The sequence below is a fragment of the Rhamphochromis longiceps genome, linkage group LG7 (genome assembly GCF_057381845.1).
Source record: "Rhamphochromis longiceps isolate RC_006_pf linkage group LG7, R_longiceps_female_GT1.1, whole genome shotgun sequence".
In the NCBI taxonomy this organism is placed as follows: Eukaryota; Metazoa; Chordata; class Actinopteri; order Cichliformes; family Cichlidae; genus Rhamphochromis; species Rhamphochromis longiceps.
The window spans coordinates 5880590-5901026 of record NC_140563.1 but is presented as its reverse complement, the minus strand read 5'-3'; the positions used below and the strand labels follow the sequence as shown (position 1 = coordinate 5901026).

General features: G+C 40.2%; 1 protein-coding gene across 7 annotated transcripts in view; it reads left to right on the top strand.

Moving 5' to 3' along the window:
• The window catches only part of brsk2a (BR serine/threonine kinase 2a), a 206006-nt gene that overhangs the window by 109102 nt on the left and 76467 nt on the right, over positions 1 to 20437 (top strand). For all 7 annotated transcript variants that reach the window (XM_085411793.1, XM_085411791.1, XM_085411796.1 and 4 more), the window contains one exon: positions 14556 to 14650. In XM_085411793.1, coding sequence (XP_085267919.1) covers positions 14556 to 14650 — 95 coding nt within the window. The remainder of the gene's footprint in view (positions 1 to 14555; positions 14651 to 20437) is intronic.

Below are 20437 nucleotides of genomic sequence, written 5' to 3'. Positions count from 1 at the left end.
GCTAAGCAAGATTAACATTATTGATTAAACATGTTGATTTTAAGATTACAGAAAATGTAAGAACCGTCCAAAAACACATGTTTGTATTGTTATAAAAAGGAAAGAAAAGCTCACATGTATATTATCTGAAGCTGGCTACGTCTTATCATGTTTGCTTTATCAATTACATAACATTTAATTATTTGTCAGAAACACTGCTGATTAGTTTTCTGTTTCAAATGCACTCTGGGAAATTAGTATACAAAGTGATAACCCCATCCACCCACGCTCTGCAAAAAACAAAAACCCTTATTAAAAGCACTTATCGCTCGCTCACTATTTTTAGGAAGTTTTCAAAAACTTGCATAAAATTTGTGAGAGGTTTTGAGGATAAAGCAGCGTGATGCTTTACTTTCTTTAGGATTTGGTTTCACTGGTTTTAGCTGTGATTTCATCCATAGCTGTGTGAGAGAGAGGGAGATGGAAATGAAGTGAGACAATGCTTGCTATAGATCGTGTGTGTGTGTGTGTGTGTGTGTGTGTGTGTGTGGGGGGCTCATGTTCTTCAGGCTCTCAGCATGCATCTACTCCTGCGGTCCTGTATGTGGTGACAGGCTGACATCAGAGTAAAAGCCCCCTGAAGTTGTGTTGAACAGATGTCTCTCTCTGCTCTCTGTTTCCCTGATGCTGGTACCTGGCATGCTAACTTCTCTCTCTCTCTGACTCTCTCTCTTCATATGTCTGTCCTTCTGTCTCTTCCGATAAACTTCTGGTAAAGTTTGCTGCTCAAACTGGACATACTTTTCAAACTTTCTCCTTTTTTTTTTTTCTTTTTTTTTTAAAAATGATCTCTTTTTGATATTCAGGCAGAGGTTTCTTACAGCTCTGTTAAACATCTCACTCCCTTTGTTCAATAAAAAGGCCAGGTGAAATGGAGTCTTGGTGAAGTGCCCCTGGTGTTCCACTTTGTGTACTTTAATTTGTGTGAGTGTGTGTGTTTCTGGCCTGAGTGTATCTATTCTTTTTGTACAAGGCAGCGTTCCAAGTTCTGTGACGTGAGCGCAGACTCTGAGCAAGCAGGCAATCTGGGAGTTGGATTGTCTCCAGAATCGCTTTCATTTTCATTCACAGGAGAACATGTGTGCTCTTGTGCACACACACAAACACACACGCACACAAACAAACACACAGTGATAATTACAGAGAAGCCGGCGAGTGTTCAAGCAGGGTCAGTGCCCAGCTTTCTTTGTCTTAGTAATATTTTATCTTTTTGTGTATTGTCTTTTGGAGTTGGATATTTTTTTGCTTTGTTTTTTCCTGTTTGCTCATATACACAGACACGCATGCACAGAAACCACCGGAACACATGATGCAGCAGAGCAGAGCTATCCCTCTTTACAATGTGTCTCTTAGGAAAATGAGAGATGAGACAATATCTACTGATCAAAAAAAGGAGAGTAAGGTGAGGAAGAGGGGACTGATAGACGGGGTAAAGGGAATATGCGAAGCAGTGACAATGAGACACTCAATCTACAGGGGTCAAAGACCAACACAAAGAGTTTCTGCTCGATGGTTGTTAGAAATTCCCTTGTTGCTCTGTTGAGATACAAAGGTTGCTCGGGCAATGAGTTTGCGGCTGCTGATGCATTGATTTAGTGAGAAGAGTTGCTTAATTTATCCCGCTTCTTGACAGAGATGTCAACAGCTTCACCAATGGCTGCTGGCTACCAGCACTTCCTCCCACCATGAAATCTTCCATAACTCATTATGTATTCTGTTCTTCTACACGGTGCACCATCTCCAACTCTGTCTTCATCTTCAGTATCTTCAGCATCCCTTGGATGTGGAAAAATGTTAGAGTACATGATTTAGACCAAAATGATAATCACAATTAATTTGATCAGTATTGAGATCACAATTATTTCCCATGGCTATTCATTGATTTAAATAAGGAAAAATATTTTTATTACACTTTTATGCAAACTGAACACTGCTCTTAGATCTTTATAAATCTTTGCATTGAGATCAAATATAAGTAAAATCATTGTGTGAAAACATAACAGAAAATTAAACTGACAGTTAACTGCTTTCACCTTTACATTGTGCTAAATTGCTGAGCAATGTTATAATTAACAGTACCTCACCTAAATGCACCTTCTAAAGCAAAATATGAATACTTTCACTCTATTGTATGCATAATACAATACCTACACGATGGATGTGACTGAAGTTGGCAGGCAGCTGTGAGATCCTGCTCTACTTCCCCTGTAATGTTTTGTGTACGACACAGATATTGCCATCTTGGAAAAGATGTAAGAGGATAATGTAACTTTTTCCCATTAAGTTGACCATTTCCTGAAGGCTTCTTTACATACTGACTTTACTGGACAAATAGAATGGGATTGGTGAGATATTTAAGTGTCTCTGTGAGCTGGATGGATACTCTGATGCTTTTAAAGATGTCTGAGCTGATGCTGGACGATTCTTATCAACAACTGTTGCTCTGATTTTCTTGGCATTCATTGTACTGTTGTGGTGTGTTTTGAGGTGGTTGAATAAGTTAGTTCTGTTGCTTTGTGGTGTAGAAAACTCCACAACACTGTTTGCAAATGATTTCTTCTTGATTAACATCACTGGCCCAAATATTTCAATATTATTGGATATCTGACTTTTAATGTAGCATGATCTACCTACACTAGTCCAGGAAACCTCAAGCCAGACAGGTTAGAGAACAGCTGTGATTGGCACATTCAGGCAGGTGATGAGATGGTCATTTAGTGACCCCTTGATTTGCATTCTGTTGGTGGGGCACGCATTTTCATCATTGCATAATCATGTTCATTTATTTTTGGAGAGCCCAAATTGTGATCAAGATTAAGATTCGATTAATTGTGCAGCCATATTAGGCATTATGTAAGAAAGGATTGCTGTGAAAGCATACGGCTTAATGAGGTTTTAGTGAAAGCAATGATATACAACTGTGGATCATGGAACAGCAGCTGAAATGAAAAAGGAGAAGTAAAGTGAGAGGAAAATGAAAGTATAATTGGGTGAGAAATGGCAAAAGGAGAAGCTGTAAAACGGCAAAAAAAGTTCCTTTAAGATACAGTAATATGCAAATGACCCCGTATGACTGTGTGTGATTGTGTTCTGGATGGATGGATTATTCATAGATGCAAAAATAGAGAAAACAGGGAAATGTTCCAGATCAGATGAGTCATGTTTACTCATCCCAGTGCTTGCGCTGGTGGTAAAAATACGTGTTTGTAAACGTGTAGTTATGTGAGACATTTTGTTACCTATTGTATGTCACAACTCATATTAACTTGAGATATGATGTCATAACTGTTTTACCTGCGTATCACTGTAGAGTAGGTATATTTAAAATGTCAAATTAAAGTACAGGTTCAACCATTTTCAACCTCCAAAGCATGTAAAGAATTAAGATGATTGAAAATCACATGATTCATAGTGAATAAATGAAATGATTCAAATGATTAAAAGCTTAATTAAAGCCTATTTTTTTCTTTTTCTTTTTTTTTTTTTAAAATATGAGCAAAAATGTAACAGAGCTGAGAAGCCGCTCGTACTCTATATGTGTGTCTGTGTGTGATAGCCTGTGTCACTCTACTTATAGTTTTTACTCCCAGCATGGATATTTTCAGGATTCTGTATATTGTTGTCATTACAGTAATATAGTTGCTTTTGCATGTGTTTGTGAGACACTTCTTACACATACACACACACACACACACACACACACACACACACACACACACACACACACACACACACACACACACACATAAATCTCGTCCTGCCCTTGTTTCCATGCCTTGAGGTGTTTCTGATTGGGTCTTGCACTAATGGTGGCTTTGACACTTTGACCTTTTCTCTTGGGCAGCACTAGTTGAAAAAAGAAGGCACTACAAAGATGTCAGAAGCATTAAGAAAAAGCTGAGAGGATTCCTCTTCCCAGTATTGTTTTTTTTTTTGTTTGTTTGTTTTGTTTTTTTGCACCTGCTGACTTTTTATCAGGAAAAGTGTCTGTGTGTATCAAAGTCACACACCAGGGGGTAGCCCGCTACCTCAAGTGCACAGACTGAAGCTCTATAGATCGTTCTGTCCACACGCTGGTATGTAATGTGTAATAACAACATGTTGACCATAATAGTGGGGTGTATACTCACCTTGAACAGGCTATCCTGCTGTTACTTTCTTATTCCGCTGCTTGTTTATGAAAAGACTGCATGTCAGAAAAGTTAGTCATACTTTTTTTAAAAAAAATTTTATTTCACAAACAAGGTAAACATTTGTCTGCTAGCCATCTTTGTATGACCAGTTTTACTTCAGTTGTGTGGAACAGAGTTTGCAGTTTGTGTGGGTGCCGTCACCCCCCTGCGAGCCCCAAAGTGAGAACGCAGTACCCTCATTGCCAATTAAACTCCAATCACCAAGCGAAGATGTACTGAGACATCAAATTACATCCAATATCCTCTTCCATACTCAAGCCTGTCTTTGCCAGCCACAAATTAGCTTACAAATTAAGACTCTGAAGATGGGAGAATTCGAGTTGCCAGATAACAACTGAATAACATCCTGCCGTTTTCTTGATGCGTCGTTCCAACTTGGATCCAACTTCCTCCTTTCTCTTTGTGTGTGGAGACAATCTAGTTGTGTTTTTCCTGTTTGAGCTTCGACCATCCATTTCAGTTTTAATTGAGAAGAAAGGTAGTTAATATGACGGGCTGACGAGAACTCATTCTCGGTGAAGTCTATTCCAGTTTGACCCATGTTTAATAATGAAGATGTTGCAGGGAAAACCCAAACACTTTTAATTAATGAAATAACTCAAGCTGAATTGTGGTGGCGGAAGGTTTGATTTATTGCTTCTTCTCTTTTTTCTCTTTCGAGCCCACACAATTGGCCTGGCTGCATGGCTTGTTTGCCAGCAATGTTTTTTCCCATGTTTCTTTGCATTCAGTGTGCATGTGAGTGGAAAAATACAGAAAACCACACTTGTGCTGCCAGGATGTTTTCTATGGTTACAGTGAGGTTTCGTAATATTATCCAGTCAGATATTTAATAATTCATGCTTTCATATTGGGGTTATCTAACAAACGACAGTCACACAGTGTGCAGCTCTTTGAGTAGTGTCTAGAGGCTGTGAAGCCTATCAGAAAGTCATAATCAAGGCATCAACTGACACTCTCCAGGGGTTAAAGGATGAGCTAACACACAAATGTTCCAAACATGGCACATGTGTAAACTGGTGAGATTTTTTTTTTTTTTGATTGGGCACCTCATTATTGTATGCAGTTATGTATTTACTAGCCTGATGTCAGACACTCGTTAGACCTAGTCTCCATCTTCAATCTGCCATTGCTTTGATTGGTTGGCTGCCATCCATCCATTGCTTTCATTCTAACTAGGTTCTGGGGTGATGACATCATTCACTGATGTCATCACTGGTGCATACCCAGGCCTACATCTTGACTTTGCTCTTGACTTTTAAGACAGGGTTTTAAGAATAGAGTGAATTGAAAACACTTCATTAAGTTCCCCAGCACTGACGACCAGCTTGACAACAGCTTGACATCAGGGAGAGTCCCCCCACAACAATGATTGGCTAGTAGTTGATCCTCCTGTAGTTTCCCCTGTTTCGACTGGTTTTTCATTCGAGAAAGTGCTGTTTCATGATGAATCAGTCGACGCATGGGGTGGACGTAACCAAAGGTCTGGATCCAAACACTGTAACACTGTAGACAAGTGTGTGTGGGTGTACATGTGTATGTACATGTGCATGTGCACATGTTTGTCCTGTCTGCTGCAGTTGCTGCATTTAGGTCTGGTGTGGCTAATTAAAAGAATCCTGCTTGCATTATTCATGAGGCTGTAATTATACATTCCTTTTGCTGATCCCCAGTCAGACATTAAAAATAGATCTGAGTCTCTCTGCACCGCCCTCCTAGGCCCCACTTTCTCTGTGTTTTGACTGTCTCTCCACGCATCTCTCGATTTAGCTATCCTTATCAGTATTTCTCAGTCTCCCTGTCACTGTCCTCATTGTCACAGCCTTTTTTTGTATTTGTTCTTTCTATTTATCCTCTCATCTCCTCTGCAGTGTCTTCATTCATGCTTGCGCTGATGTCCCCGTTCAGGATTCAGGCAGAACATTCCTCTGACAGTGTCACTCTCGCTTGGCTCTGTAGCCTGACCTCCAGTCACATCAGTCCAGAATTCTGACTCAAATATTTTGAATCCCCAATGACATGTCCACAGTGAGATTCAAAAGAGAAAAGATATCACTGCCTGTGATCAGCTTAATGGGGAGACAGCCTCCTGAACAATGGACAAAATCACTGCCAAAAAGTTTGGCCTGACTTTTTATTGTATCTATTTGATCTAACAAAAACAGCTGTAGCAGAATTCAGTGTTTCATATGGAAGTGTAACATGAACCCTTTACAAATACCATAGCAAAGGGCTGAGCAATTAGTTTTCTAAAGGAGTCACATGAGAAACTGGGACTGTTGTGGAGGGCCGAAACAACAAGCTGAACTCATTTCTGCTTAAATCTCATTATGTGGTCCTGCACAACATTCCCAGTTTCTTTTGTGGCTCTTTGGGAAAATTCTTTACCCACCTTAGTTTGTGGAAATGTGGGGAAATGTGTAAAGTGCACAACATGTCTAAGCCATAAACCAGGAACCCCCTTTCTGGAGTCAAATATTCATAAGGCAGAATGCACCTACCTCAATGACAATGAAGCTTATTTGCCTTGTAGGCAGAAGCAACGGTGTGAAGTTTGCATCTTCCACCAAGCAAGTGATGAGCTTTTCCATTCCTATATTTACATTCTGATAAGGCTAATGTGTAAAGAGTGGGGATTTTGCAAGATATGCCAATCAGAAAGACTAACCAACTAAATGGATTGTTCTTACTGCCCTTGGGCGACGCTCACAATTGTTCTCTTACTTGTATCAGAATGTGTAAAATAGATTACCACCTTGAAGCCATCTACAACTTCCATCACCTCGCTACATTTCATTCTGTGATTGTTGGGGCAATGTTATGCAAATCAGTTGTATACATGAAATTGGGTTTTCACAGCTTTGGTACCTCCCTCGCTCTACAAACAAACATGCTTGCTTTCTGAAATACTCGACCTACACCTGTGAACACATAGAGAAAACAAATATTATGAAGAATACAAAGTGTGACTTTTTGTGTGTGTGCATGTAATTTGTGTTTAATAATGTAATTTTAGTTGTATGAAAATGTTTCAAAGTATCAAAGGTAAACTGAGACCACTTTGTCTGGAGGCTATTAGTATGGAGTATTAATAAAATACTAAGTTGGGAGTTAACTTATATTGGCGCTGCTGAGGAAATGTCTTATTATACACAGGCCAAATAAACAGTTTCTGTATTCATGCGTCAGTGTGCCTCCCTTCTCGCTCCATCACTCCAGGGCTAAACTGCTCTTCCTGCTTTTGAAGCTGTTCTGTTGGTCTGGGCCGCTGGTGTTACTGATGTTGTTGCTGTTGCTTTGGTTGGTAGGGCTTAGAGGGTTGCAGGGGAATTCAGGCTGGGTAGACTAACGTCACGGCTGACTGAAAATGCAAAAGGAGTGAAAGAAAAGGCGGAGGAATGGAGAAGATACAGATTTAGTGAATGGGGAGAGGCGAGAAATGATGTGTGTGAGAAGCAGAGAGAGGGAGAGAAACTGAATTCATTGAGTAGCGAAGTGAAAATTGTTTGATCGTCAACATTCCTCCTCCCGCACAATATGACTCAACAGCTTTGTGCTGGTGTATACTTTTTCCTTTTCTTTCTTTTTGTACATAGGTAAGATGATGAATAGAAATGTGGAGATAAATAAGTCAGAAAACAATGAGGGGTGAAGAAGAATGAGGGGAAAATGGCAGGGAAAAAGCAAAGAAAAGGATGTGGAGTAACTGTATAAGCAGAGAGAAAAAGCAGAAACTTATTGGAATAGAAAGCTGGGCCAGGCCAAAAGGTAAATCTTTAAACCAGGTCGGGTGTTTTCTTCTCTGCAAATATGACTTCTCACAAATAGCATTGCATAGCATGATGAGTATAGATACATAGTTGGCACATAGTAATATTCTGTGGGAGGGATTCACTGCCTTTCCTTTCTATAAATGCAAGCAAACAATGTGGTGACATTATTTTAATAATAATAATAATGATATGTCTGTGAAGGTTCTCAGTTCTCAATAATAATGATAATATTTCTGTATCTGTCACTTTGTCACACCCAAGAATATACAATGAAAATGTGTGCTTGTTGAAGCCACCACCGACTGATGTTTGACATTGCAGACGTTCAGTGTAGTGATATTTATTCAGCAAAGAAGACTGAAGACGGCATAATTTAGTCTATCTTTGTGCTGGAAAGTCAAAAAAGGTACAAAGGTGTGAAGATGTGGGCGTGAAAGTGTCTTTTACCCTTTGCCCTCGTGGAGGGAATTCCCACGCCCTGCTGCAAGGGCTTTCCACATGGTCAGAAAAGGCTCTAGGAAGCCCTAGTACCACATTGTGTTTCCTTTCAAACACTGATCCTAGGGCAGGGCTGTGGCCCTGATGTAGAGCAGTCAGGGTTAGAGAGCAGAAGTGGAAAGAGGCTCACAGATCTGTGCCTAAGGGCAATGAGCTTCTCACAGCCAGCGCCTCAGGGAGAGAAAGCTAAGCCAGCATAAGCTACTACCATCTGCCTGCATTGGTTTAGCACTTCTGAAAGATCAAGATTTGAAAGTGAGAGAGGTGTGCTAGTGGGAACATCTCTTTTTCATCTTTTGCTCTCCTTGCCTTGTAGTTGCTTCCAGATGGAAATTAATCCAGTAATGATCTTTAACTGCTTGGTTGCCAGGGCTGTGAGGAGGATAAAGCAGAAAACACTGACTCTGTGTGTGGCTCTTGTTACCTGTGTGCAGTTAGCAGGTGGAGATCATAAAGCTCTTCTTCTTCTAGGCTCAGGAGAGTACAGGGTGTTCATGTACGCTCTCTCCCTCCTTTGTTTCCTACTTTTGTCGTTGATTGATAGCATTGGAAATCAGCTTCACAGTCAGGGTCCCACTCCTCTCCTATCTGCTCTTCCCCAGATATCCACTTATGAATCAGCCACTGATCAGACTACTTTGAAAGTTGGAGCGCTCTCACAAGTTAACACCGAAGAAGCGAGTTTCTCTCCTCATGTGTTGGGGGTTTCCCATCTTTGCCAGGTTAAACAACTTGAAGCGAAGGGAGAAAAAGGCAAACATGCCAACAAGGACCTATTGGGAAAACCTGAGGGTAAAAAAAAAATAATAATAATGGGGGTGGGGTCAGATAAACTGACTCTGTCAGTTCCAGTCTTTCAGCTTGATTCTGGTACGTATTCAGTTAAGGCTGGACCCTAAGCCAAGTTTTGACTCCCCATGTTGTTTATATACCACTACAGCATGTCATTAACATTTTTTGTTTTTTCCTTTCCTTTAGTTTGTATTTTGTCTGGTCTTGCTATGCTATGCTCAGGGCACCTCCCTGAGCCTGGTTCTGCTGGAGGTTTCTTCCTGTTAACAGGGGTTTTTCCTTCCCACTGTTGCAAACTGTTTGCTCATAGGGGGCAGTTTGATTGTTGGAGTTTTCTCCAGTATCCTATGGGGTCTTTAGCTTCCAGTGTAAAGTGTCTATAGACAACTGACGTTGTGATTTGGTGCTTTATAAAAATCAGAATTGAACTGTTCTGAAATCATTAACAATATCTAACAGTATCAAATAGAGACGAGCTAAAGTTTGTCAGGGAAATGTGTTGCACACATAAATTGTTGCGTGGGCTGAATGTATGTGTCAAATTGGTAAAAACATTGTTTCTTCAGGCCAGCAGTCTCATGTCAATTAGATCTTTTCCAGAAAAGTTGCTTAATTCAAAATGTTCCAACTACATGCCGTCATAATGAATACACTCTAGGACCCATTAGAGAGATTTCTTAGGACAGCAAGTTCAGCAGCTTGAAACAGTGACTTGTGAAGTTAGACCAGAGGTTCATTACCAAATCAGAGCTGACACATGGCTCAGTGATATAGAGAAGCAGATGCACTGCCAGATTTTTTTTTTTTTTAAAGTTTTTGAAAAGTAGCTGATTAGAGGGATTTTCACAACTGTGCACATTCTGCGGTTAATTAAGTTGTCCCATTGGCGATAAAGAGGTGCTGTACAGCGGATGCTCTATGTGCATGTTCTTTGCTTTTTGCGACCTATTGCTTGCTTCGTGCTTTTTCATTTAAACCTTTTCTTTCAACCCTTGTTTACACCTTTTGTCTAGCTCACTCAGCACAGTTTGCTCAGCTTTTATTTTAAAACTAATATTTCTCAGCCGAGATTTGTGACATCAAGCAAGCTTCCAGCACAGTGCACTTAAACAATGCTCAACTCATGATGCTCACCGAGCAATTGGCCAAAGTTATCACTCTGCGTCTTCCTCCAGCAGTCCCTCCACATTAGGCCATTAATCACAAGGGTGCATGAAAAATAAAGATTGTGTAGCTGGGGTACAGGCTAGAGTGGGGTGGGGAGGGGGTCAGTCAAGTGGTCTCTTCTGCCCACGAGTCCCTGGTCAGTGCCATTATTCTTCTACTGTTGTGAAGGCAAGAGTTTTGATGCTATTGATTTGGGAGGAGGGCAAAGGAGAGGAGACATCAATATACTTGCTGATGCAGTGGCATCGCAACCTTCACTGCACAGCCTGCTTTTGTCCGTATATTGCAGGTGTCAGTGAAAAACACGCGCGTGTCTTGTTTGGTTCATAAACCACTCATATGTGATACTAAATCACAATACAGTTCTTCTGTAGCGAGAATCTAAAGAATGCTACACATCAGCTTCAAACTTGCACAGATACTTGCTTCACATGCGCACACAGAGCCATGCGCTGGCAAATGGACCCCTCATGTGGACCAAACCTTTGTGCTTTCAGCTGAAGCCTTACATTTGAACCTATGTTCAAAGACAGCCTACCTACTCAGCACACCACGAGCCAGACAAAATCCTGGTGTCTTCCTCTTCCCTCGCTTGCCACTCCAGCTTTCATTTTTTTTCTGTTTGTCCAAGGGTGCTGTTATAGACAGGTGAAAGGGGCACTGGCAGTAGGTGAGCTCTTAAATTACAGCACACTCGAGAGCAGAGGAGGGGAGTTTATTTTGGGTCATGGAGAAATTGAAGTTAGCTATCGCAGCATACTTGAAATAAGAGAATCATAGTGCAGTTATTTTGAGGATTTTTTCTTAAATGTGTTTGATGTTGGGAGAAGGATGTTGGGGTCATGTATGGGACGTACCATAATATCATCAGCTTTGTCATAGATGTAAGAGCCAGGGAATTTATTTTGAAGGTACAAAATTGCAGAGAGATCTCAACCACTGGCCACCAGTCTACAGCTTGTCCTGTGAACAAAAGCCAATTCACTGACAGAAATCCAAAAGAAAAGAACAGAAATGCTTTACTTATTGCATTTGTTGTCTGGTGTGTTGTGGTAGGATTGACAACTTCTTCAGGGTTTCTTACTTTGCTCTGTGTTGTAGTTTGGCAAATATGACTTTGAGTTTATAGGGCACACTTTGACATTATGTCCAAATGTTGTTTACTTGGCAAATGTTTTTTTGTTTTTTTTTTTGGAATGTCTGAAAGTAAGACCCACACATAATGACATGCTTTAGCTTGTTTTAAGCTCTCTGTGCCTCATTTTCATATAAAATACAAGCCGTGCTACCAGCCTAGCTTCAGGGATAGCAGTGATTTACATCATTTTGATTCTGACACATTTCAACAACCTTTTGTGCAGACATGGACAAGTTGACATTTCTGGCCTTTAGAAATATCCTGACAACGACTGGATGGATTGCTGTAAAGTTTAGTACAACAATTCATGTTCAGCTGAGTATTTAATTGACACATTTGGCATTGTTCAGAAAGGACAATCTGACTTTTGTCTGTTGTTGGCTTTAGCTAGTAATTTGAGCATTAGTTTTATTCGCTTCTTGTTGTGAGTCATAATTTTGAGATATTTTGCATAAGAGGGGCTAATGTCTTGTGTCTTATGTACTGAACTTCCTTGTAACAGTTCATTTCAATCCATAAGCAAAGTGGTTGTAAAATCATAATGTGTTGTCTTCTCATTGCACATTTTCTCTTGCTAATGTGCCCCCTGCTCAAGAAAACAAAGGCATTGGAGGAAGATGGATAGTGAGGCGAATAATCCAGTTAGCTTTTCATGTGTTTGCAGGCAGATATTTTCTCTTTAATGTGTTTATCATGACTTATGAGCTTCTCTATAGCAGTCATTAACATATGATTACCATCACAAGTCTAATGGGTTTGTCTGTTGTTCCCCCTTCTGCTCAACTGCCTCATCCCCTTTCCAAAATGTTTTCTTTCTAAATCTTTTATCTTCCTCTTTTTAACATTTGCTTCCTATCTCTCTGTCATTCTCTATCTCTCACACCTCCTTTCCATGTGTTTCCACTTTCGGCCCCTGCGGCCTCTCAACTTCCCAAGATAGAGGCTCACACACTCCCCATTATTGCTTAATTATCTGTGGCCTGTCATTTGAATAATGTTGTGTCCTTTACTTTCAATCTATTTAAATTTTTTGGTTTCATCTTTCACTTGATCTTTATTCACTTTTTCACTCCTCCTTCACTATATCCCACAATTGGCCCTCCCCCTACCGTCATCTCTGTAGCGTTCAAGGCATTTCTGTGGCATCGGAATACTTCTGCTTCTCTGTTTTTCAACACCTCCTCAAAGCTCATTGACTCTCCTCTTCTATTGGGTTATACAGAAATAAATCTATGAGAAAGACATAGCTGAGGATCCTAAAAGCCCACATTGGTCTGCTTCACACCAGCAAACCCTTTCTGTAGGATATTACTCTATTCTTTAATCTTTCATTGACTGAAAATTATGACTCCATCCATTAAAAAAAACAAGAAAACTGTACTTGATTGTATTTTGGCCATTATTAACTTCAAGGATGTTTTACTGTACACCTCCGGACCACTGTCGTTATTCTTGCTATTTTTAGATTGCTCCCTGGAAGTTCCATTCACACCACTTGCTTTCGTGCAGCTGCAGCAGCAGGTTTAATCTTCTGCTCTGTGTCAAATCAGCAATCCTTTCACTTGAATTTCAGTTTGAAGAAGAAGATGCAGTCACAGGAAGCTGACACTTGCAAGTAGGGCAAGGAATCTGTCACTGTAGAACTCCCATGCTGACTGTGATCCTGGGGAATTAATTTATAGTGCACAATGTTGGGGAAAAAAGACAAGCATGCTCCTTACTGTGCTTCTCACCTGATGTGATGTGAGCCACATTTGGGCTTCCACCGAACTGCTGTCTTCAGTAATGATCATTAATGTGAATGTTGAGTCAGTTTGACACAGACGTTGATGTTTGCTGTCTGTGCAAGTCCGAAGTTCTCTGGTGAAACTGAGTTTTCATCAGGAAGGTATTTCTAGGGAAAATCTAAATGTATGTGGAGGCACCGAAAGAGGTCCTCAAAGTTTAAAGAGGCTAAATTAAATCAGGTTCAATTTTGCTTTTCAGCTGTTAAATTGCTGAAGTCTTTTTTTTTTTCTAGATATAGTTTCTAGATATAGTTTGCAGTTTATATCTGCCAAATCATGAGAAATTTCCATGAAAGAGAACCAAAATTTGTTTTTTGGGGTGTTTTGTTTTTCTTGTTTTCTTTTCAAACATCTTTCTAATAAAAATGCAGCTCAAATGAAAATGTATTGGTGCTGTTGTCATGGCTTCCCTGTATCAAATGCACTCATCACTTTGTTCCACTGTAACTACACTCATTGTTGTTGTATCCCTGTCGGTTTTCTACACTTAAGTGAGGACACCTGGGGACATTTAGTAAGGCAAAGCAGAAGATGCTTTTTGGGTTGTGAGAAATCACAGGAATTATATGAGTTTTGACAGAGTCTTCGTGTGGGAGTCCCTATACAACTGACTGGCACACTCAGATTTCTACCCATGAATCAGTGTGTTTGTCTTGTGAAGAAAATGGTAATGTTTTCTGCTGTGTTTTTGAAATATGCCACTCTACTTTCAGTTTCTCACTACAGCTCTGTGCAGTTTTTCTTCATTCATGTCATTTTGGATGCTGGTTGATAATTAGTTTTTTATCCTGTAATTCTTTTTTTATAATCCTATTGTTTGTACCATTTTAGATGAATTAACATTACTGCATTACAGTGGTTTAATACATTATCGGAATCAATAGAGCAAATGGCCTGCTCACTTACTGCCTTTATGACTCAAATAAACCCCAGAGGGCAGTTAATTTAAGGCTCTGTGTACACTTCACAAGTCATTACAAGCATTAGCAACATTTGGTCCTTAGCTGCTTTATATTATTCTTGTCAATGCACTTGACAAGAGAATTTTTTTTAAGTGTGTTTTTTAAGAATCACAGCCCATTTTAGGACTTTTCCTAATGTTTTCAGTGGAAATTCATATTCAGCAGAGTGTCTGAACTAATGAAATGTGTATTTCCTTTTTTTCCAGGGTTGGTCAAACTTGGAGTCCACTGTGTAACATGCCAGAAAGTCGCCATTAAGATTGTGAACCGTGAGAAACTCAGCGAGTCAGTACTAATGAAGGTATGTTTGCGGCTCTTAGTCTTCGGACTTTCTGATGAGGATGGTTAGTGCAAATGAAAAAATAATTTCGTTTTCTGTATTGTTTTTGCCTTACTATCTTACCGTAAACTTTATTATTTGTCATGTTCCCACAGTTGATGGATGGATAGTATACTAAGCTAGTGGACTTCCTCAGCAGAACCAAGGTTTCAAAAAAAATCAACAGCTGATCTTGCAAAAATTCTTAAATATTAGCAGTTTATATCACAGAGTGGAATCACATGCTGAGGTAGTGACGCATTTCAGACTCAAAGAGTCAGCTGCTTAGCTCCCCCATCAAGCAAGAGTCAGAGCTTCTAATGCACAACAGCAAAGCGGCTTTCTGTGACTATAATTAGTATGCTTTTACTAGTAAGTCTGCATTGTTTCTTTTTAAGGCATACAGTAGGATAGAATTTTTTTTTTCTTTTTTTTGTCATTGCATCATAGGACTCCTGCTGGGAAGTTCCATTCAGTGCAACATTGTCCCTTGTTTTGATGGAATAGTTGTAAAGAAACTAAAGAGAAGAAGAAGAGCGAGGGCAACTCAGAGACACTACAACCTGAAAATGGTAGTTATAGGATACACGCAGAGACAAGTGCTTGCTGTAATTGTTGGCTTATGAGCTGGAAAGCAGGAGGAGAATGGGTCTGCTCACAGTAAAGGTTATCTGAAAATGGAAAATCCCTCAGTTTTGGATCGCTTCACGTGGCATCATTATTCAACTACAGATGAAAAATTCTCTGTCCTTGGATATTGTTATTTGATAAACGGTCTGTATTTATTAGCTTCTTGCTGTGTCAGAGTCTGTTTTGCTCTTTGCTTGCTGCTGATTTGCTCTTGAAGTCTCTCTCTGTTCTGCCTCTTATCCCATTCAACATGCAGTCTTAATGTTCTCATGAAAGACAGGCAGGTCATTTCTGTGAGAGCTTCAGCTCTGACAGACGTATTGTAGCAGAAGTAGAGGAACTATTGTAACACATGTCGGTGAGCTAGGTGACATCTTGCTGTCCTGCAAAGGAAAATGAGGGTAACAGATGCCAAATACTGACAGGTTTCCAACAGGACCGAGTCTTTTGCTGAAGCTGCAATTCAGAGCCAATTACTAACCTCAGCCATTGTCAGTCTTGTCTCAGCTGTGTGTGTGTGTGTGTGTGTGTGTGTGTAACAGCAGGTGTAGTGTATGTGCCAGTGAGAACTGAATTACGTCGGGGAGAATATGTCTCTACAAAAATTCAAATTTATCAGCATTATTCTACATGTATAAAAAGAGATTCTAGGTTTTTTCCACTCATGCTGCAAGTCAGTATTTTTGGATCACATGCTAAAATGTCAGTGTGTTTGTGTCTACCTGTGCCTGTTGTTGCTAACCTGTAACACCGTTTACATGGAAATGGTGTGTGAGATTGTGTGCTGTTGCTTTGTCAGAGCCATCCCATATGGAAAAGCAATAGTAAAAACTTATATGATTTACTCATGAAAGTGGCCACTTTCTCATTACTTTCATATATTGTTTTAGTAAGTATCCAAAACATACAAGTTTTATTTATATAATTTTTCAAGGGATCTTATATCAGTTTTCACTCTTATCTGCTTTTCATACAAGTTTCACACAAGACAGATACAAACTTTATAAGATTTATATATATCTTTTCCATATGGGATGTAACTCAAGTACAACTCAGCCGTTCTCACAGTCTGGAAATCTAATGGCATGACTCATTACCAAACTTACATGTTACAAGTTACAAATTTCCTGCTAGTTTTGGAACACATTATGCTTATTTTAATGCTTGAGGAGGTATAGTTGAAGGCAGTCTGGTAGCAGTTATGGACTCCTCGTCGACCTGGAGAGAGTGTTTGTTTGGCAGGAGGTTCAGGCTGCTGAGGTCCCGAACAAATAGACTCAAGGACAGCTTTTACAACAGGGCAATAGCCCTGATCAATGCAAATAGCTGACCTGACTGGCTACCTACCTGGACTTTTTTTGGGGGGGGTTAACAACAGTAAAAACAGTAATAATAATAGTATTTATATTTATAACAAGGTGCAATAATAATTAATGTGCAATAATAACAGTGTGCAAGACAAATACACTTATTCTTCTTTTTTATTACTAAGTTATTATACTGTGTTGTGTTGTGATGTGTCATATCGTGTCGTGTTGTGTTACATGTAGTGCCGACGTAGGACAGTTTTCCAATTTCATTGTACTATTGTACTATGTATGACTGTGCAATGACAATAAAGAGTTATCTTATCTTGTTGTCTGATGGCGGCGGTGTCAAAAAAAACGTGGTACAACCAGTGCGTGAGCTATCATCATCATCCAATCAGCATTTGATCAGCACATAAATAACCCCATAGGTGGGATATTGGGTGACTACACAGCAGCACGCTCGCTGTGGGTGAAAACCTCTCTCTGTTTGCTGTCCAAATAGTAATGAATACACAGATGGACACATTTGCGGGACCACAAATTACACCTAACACTGATCTCACAAATTAGATTACAAATTCATTCTCATGTTTTGGGGCTTCCTACTATGACTGGACAGGTGTTTTCCAGCTCAAATCTAGTCGAGGTTTTCCCATATTCCCATTGTGTCGCAACCCATACTCTCATGTGTCTGCTCTTCGGACTGCATATTTGGCTGTCAGACTGTCAGAATGATCGGGCTGTAGCTTCCTGCATAGCTCAGGCTGTGAAATGTCACCTTTTAATATGCTAATGTCTTGGGTCCCCGTGGTGCCATTAGGGGAGAGTCTGACTCGCCCAGACAGGTGTGTGTTTGTGTGTGCGTCTGTGTGTGTGTGCATATGTATTTGCAACACTCCTGATGACAGATATACTTTGTATGCATGCATACACTCATAGACAAATATAGGCCACACACAAATGTGCAGAGGAATGTGTGCACATGTGCCATAGCAACATCTGCATGTTCTTTAGTATGAGCATGTGCACATCCTCCACGACCTATGTCATCCCTCTCCGTCTGTCCTTCTTATGACTGGCCTTGGGAGTCAGGGGTCTGTGGAGATGAGGAGATGGGTTGAATTAATTGTCTCGGAGTATCTGGCAGAGAGGTCTTTTCTACACTCTCAGTGTGTTGAACTTTATATAACTAATGCTGAACTCTTTATTCCATAACCCTACAGACTGTGACACTAAGGACCAGAAAGACATTGAATTGTCTTGGTTAATGCATGCGTCTATGAACTTTATGTCAGTTTGTAACCAGGGAATGAGCCTTGACTACTTCAAAGAGCAAGTGCGGCCCAATGTTTTTTCACTTCTAAGCAGAAAAGCTAACAATGGAGTTACTTGAATAATAATAAGAGTCTCCGTCAGCGGGAAGTGGTTGCCTGTCATGTTTGGAATGAGAGAGAAAAAGACAGAGAGAGAATACACAGTACGTGCACATATGACAGTATGTCAGCAGTCTTTCGCACTGAGGCCAAACTGAATGAAGTAAGGCAAACCGATACTAAGAGAGAACCAACATTTTGTGCATGAATCTGAGTGCTTGTGGGTATCTCAAGGGAATAGTTGATGTTTCTGAATCTCAGTCAGTTCTCTCTCTACCTCCCTCTACTTTGGACATGTCTCTATGAGATCAGGCCATGAGGTTGAGAGAAAGCAAAAGGGAACTGTAGTAAGAAGAGAGATGGACATGTTGGGAGAAACCCTGCTGGGAAAATATAACACAGATGTCTTTGTCAGGACACCACATCTCTGTGCATTTCTTGTCAGAAGTTCCTGTTTTCTTCTTGATCTATTAACTGTGACATTCCCACATATGGCATGGCCCTTTGTGTTCACTTCCAGCGTAAGAGTACAAATCCAGCTTCCATTTCAACCATATCCCTACCGCACACACACACACACACACCCTGCCTTAATTCTACATGGCATAGATTAAACATGATCCATATTGACATGACGTGTTGGGTGCATATCCATGATGGGAATTACCCCTTCCACCACAAGATGCTGCACTGGTTTGACTGTTGAGGTCATTTCAGAACAGTGAACCTATTGTCATGTTCAAGAAATCGTTTTGAGATGAGCTTTGTGACATGGTGGGTAATCCTTCTGGAAGTAAATAGGTGCACTGTTGTCATGAAGGGATTGACATGGTCAGTAACAATACTGAGATAAGCTGTGGTGTTCAAATTGGTTCAAATTGGCCTAAATGTGGTAAGAATTACAGCATTATACCTCCAGCAGCATCCTGAGCTGTTGATACAAGGAAAGTTGGATCTTTCCTTGTATCATGGTGTTTTTATGCTGTTGGGTGGTTGGGTTGAAATTTGTTGTAAACAGCACGAAAGCATAGATCTAAGTCTTGCAGCAGATTCATCAGTGCAGACAGTGTTTTTCCAGACAAATGGAGGACAGAAGTGTCAGGCATAAAAAAAAGAGCCAGAAAAAAACTGTCTAGGCAACAAAGAAGTGGTTAAAGAAGAAGCACATTAAGGTCATTGAATGGCCTAGCTAGTCTCCAGACCTCAACTCTACAGGAAATCTGTGCAGGGAGCTAAAGCTTCAAGTTGCCAAGGGGCCGCCAACAAACCTAAAGTATTTAGAGAGTTTCTGTAAAGAGGAGTGGGCCAACATCCTTCCTGAGATGTGTGAAAATCTGGTGACCAATTAGTCTTGGTTGTGTTTTGCTTGGGGATCAAATACTGTATTTCAATGACACGTAAATTAATTTATAGCTTTTGCATAAAGTGTCTTTTTTCTGGATTTTAGTTGATATTCTGTCTCTCTAGATTAAAATGAAACTACCATAACATTAGAGACATTATGTGATTTCATGTAATCACATAATGATTTTGAAGTTTTCCCTGAAAAAAAGAGGATTCGCTGTAACATATTTCTACCATACTGCCTGTCATTATACTGTATATGAAAAAAGCAACTCCGATAAATCTGCAGTTCAGTCTTAGGGTGAGTATTATTGTTACTAGCCGTTAGCAGAGGGATCAGGGTATCTTTAACATGCAGCAGTTGGTAGTTGCTGTTGATGCCTGCTCTGTTTTCTTCCTCTGAGCCAGCGAGCTGGTGGCTGCTGCTGCTGCTGTTGGGATAAGGACAACTAATTAGCCAGAGTGACTCCCTCTCTCCTCCTGAAGCAGCACAACTTCAAAGTCACTCTACTGTCCCCAAGCTCAGAGAGCGAAAGGAAGAGAGGGAGAGGAGGGATGAAGTGCAGGATGAAGGAAGATAGGGAGGGAAGAGTGTGAGTGGGTCGGGGGAGGGTTAGAGAGGGTGGTGAATATGAAGTTGGAACATTTTACATGGATGTCTTATGAGGTAGACATTGCTACATAGCCATGCTCATTTTGATAGCTTTTAAAGACCATAAGGTCAGTAAGGTGGTTTTCTAACTCTGTCCTTGATGTAAGTCAGCTCAGTTTAAATGTGAAATGTGCACCCAAGAAATTGAAAAGTAGTTTGGAGATGCAGCAGTGTGCAGTATAATTGCCCCCTTAAGCAAATATTTGAAACACTGCACTGAGGACTATAAGCCGAGAACAGCACGACAATGCCACAGCTTTGGTGCGAATAAAGGCAGAAATATTTAGAGTTAATTAACAAGATCAGGGCTGTTTGATTATGTGGATTTTCACAAATGAACATATCTAGTATAATTTGTGAAGTCTACATGTCTTAGTACATAATACAGATGCCTTGAAATGAAAGAAAAACTCCTTTTAGACTGTCTATATGACACTATAGTATCTGAGTTTTAAATGCG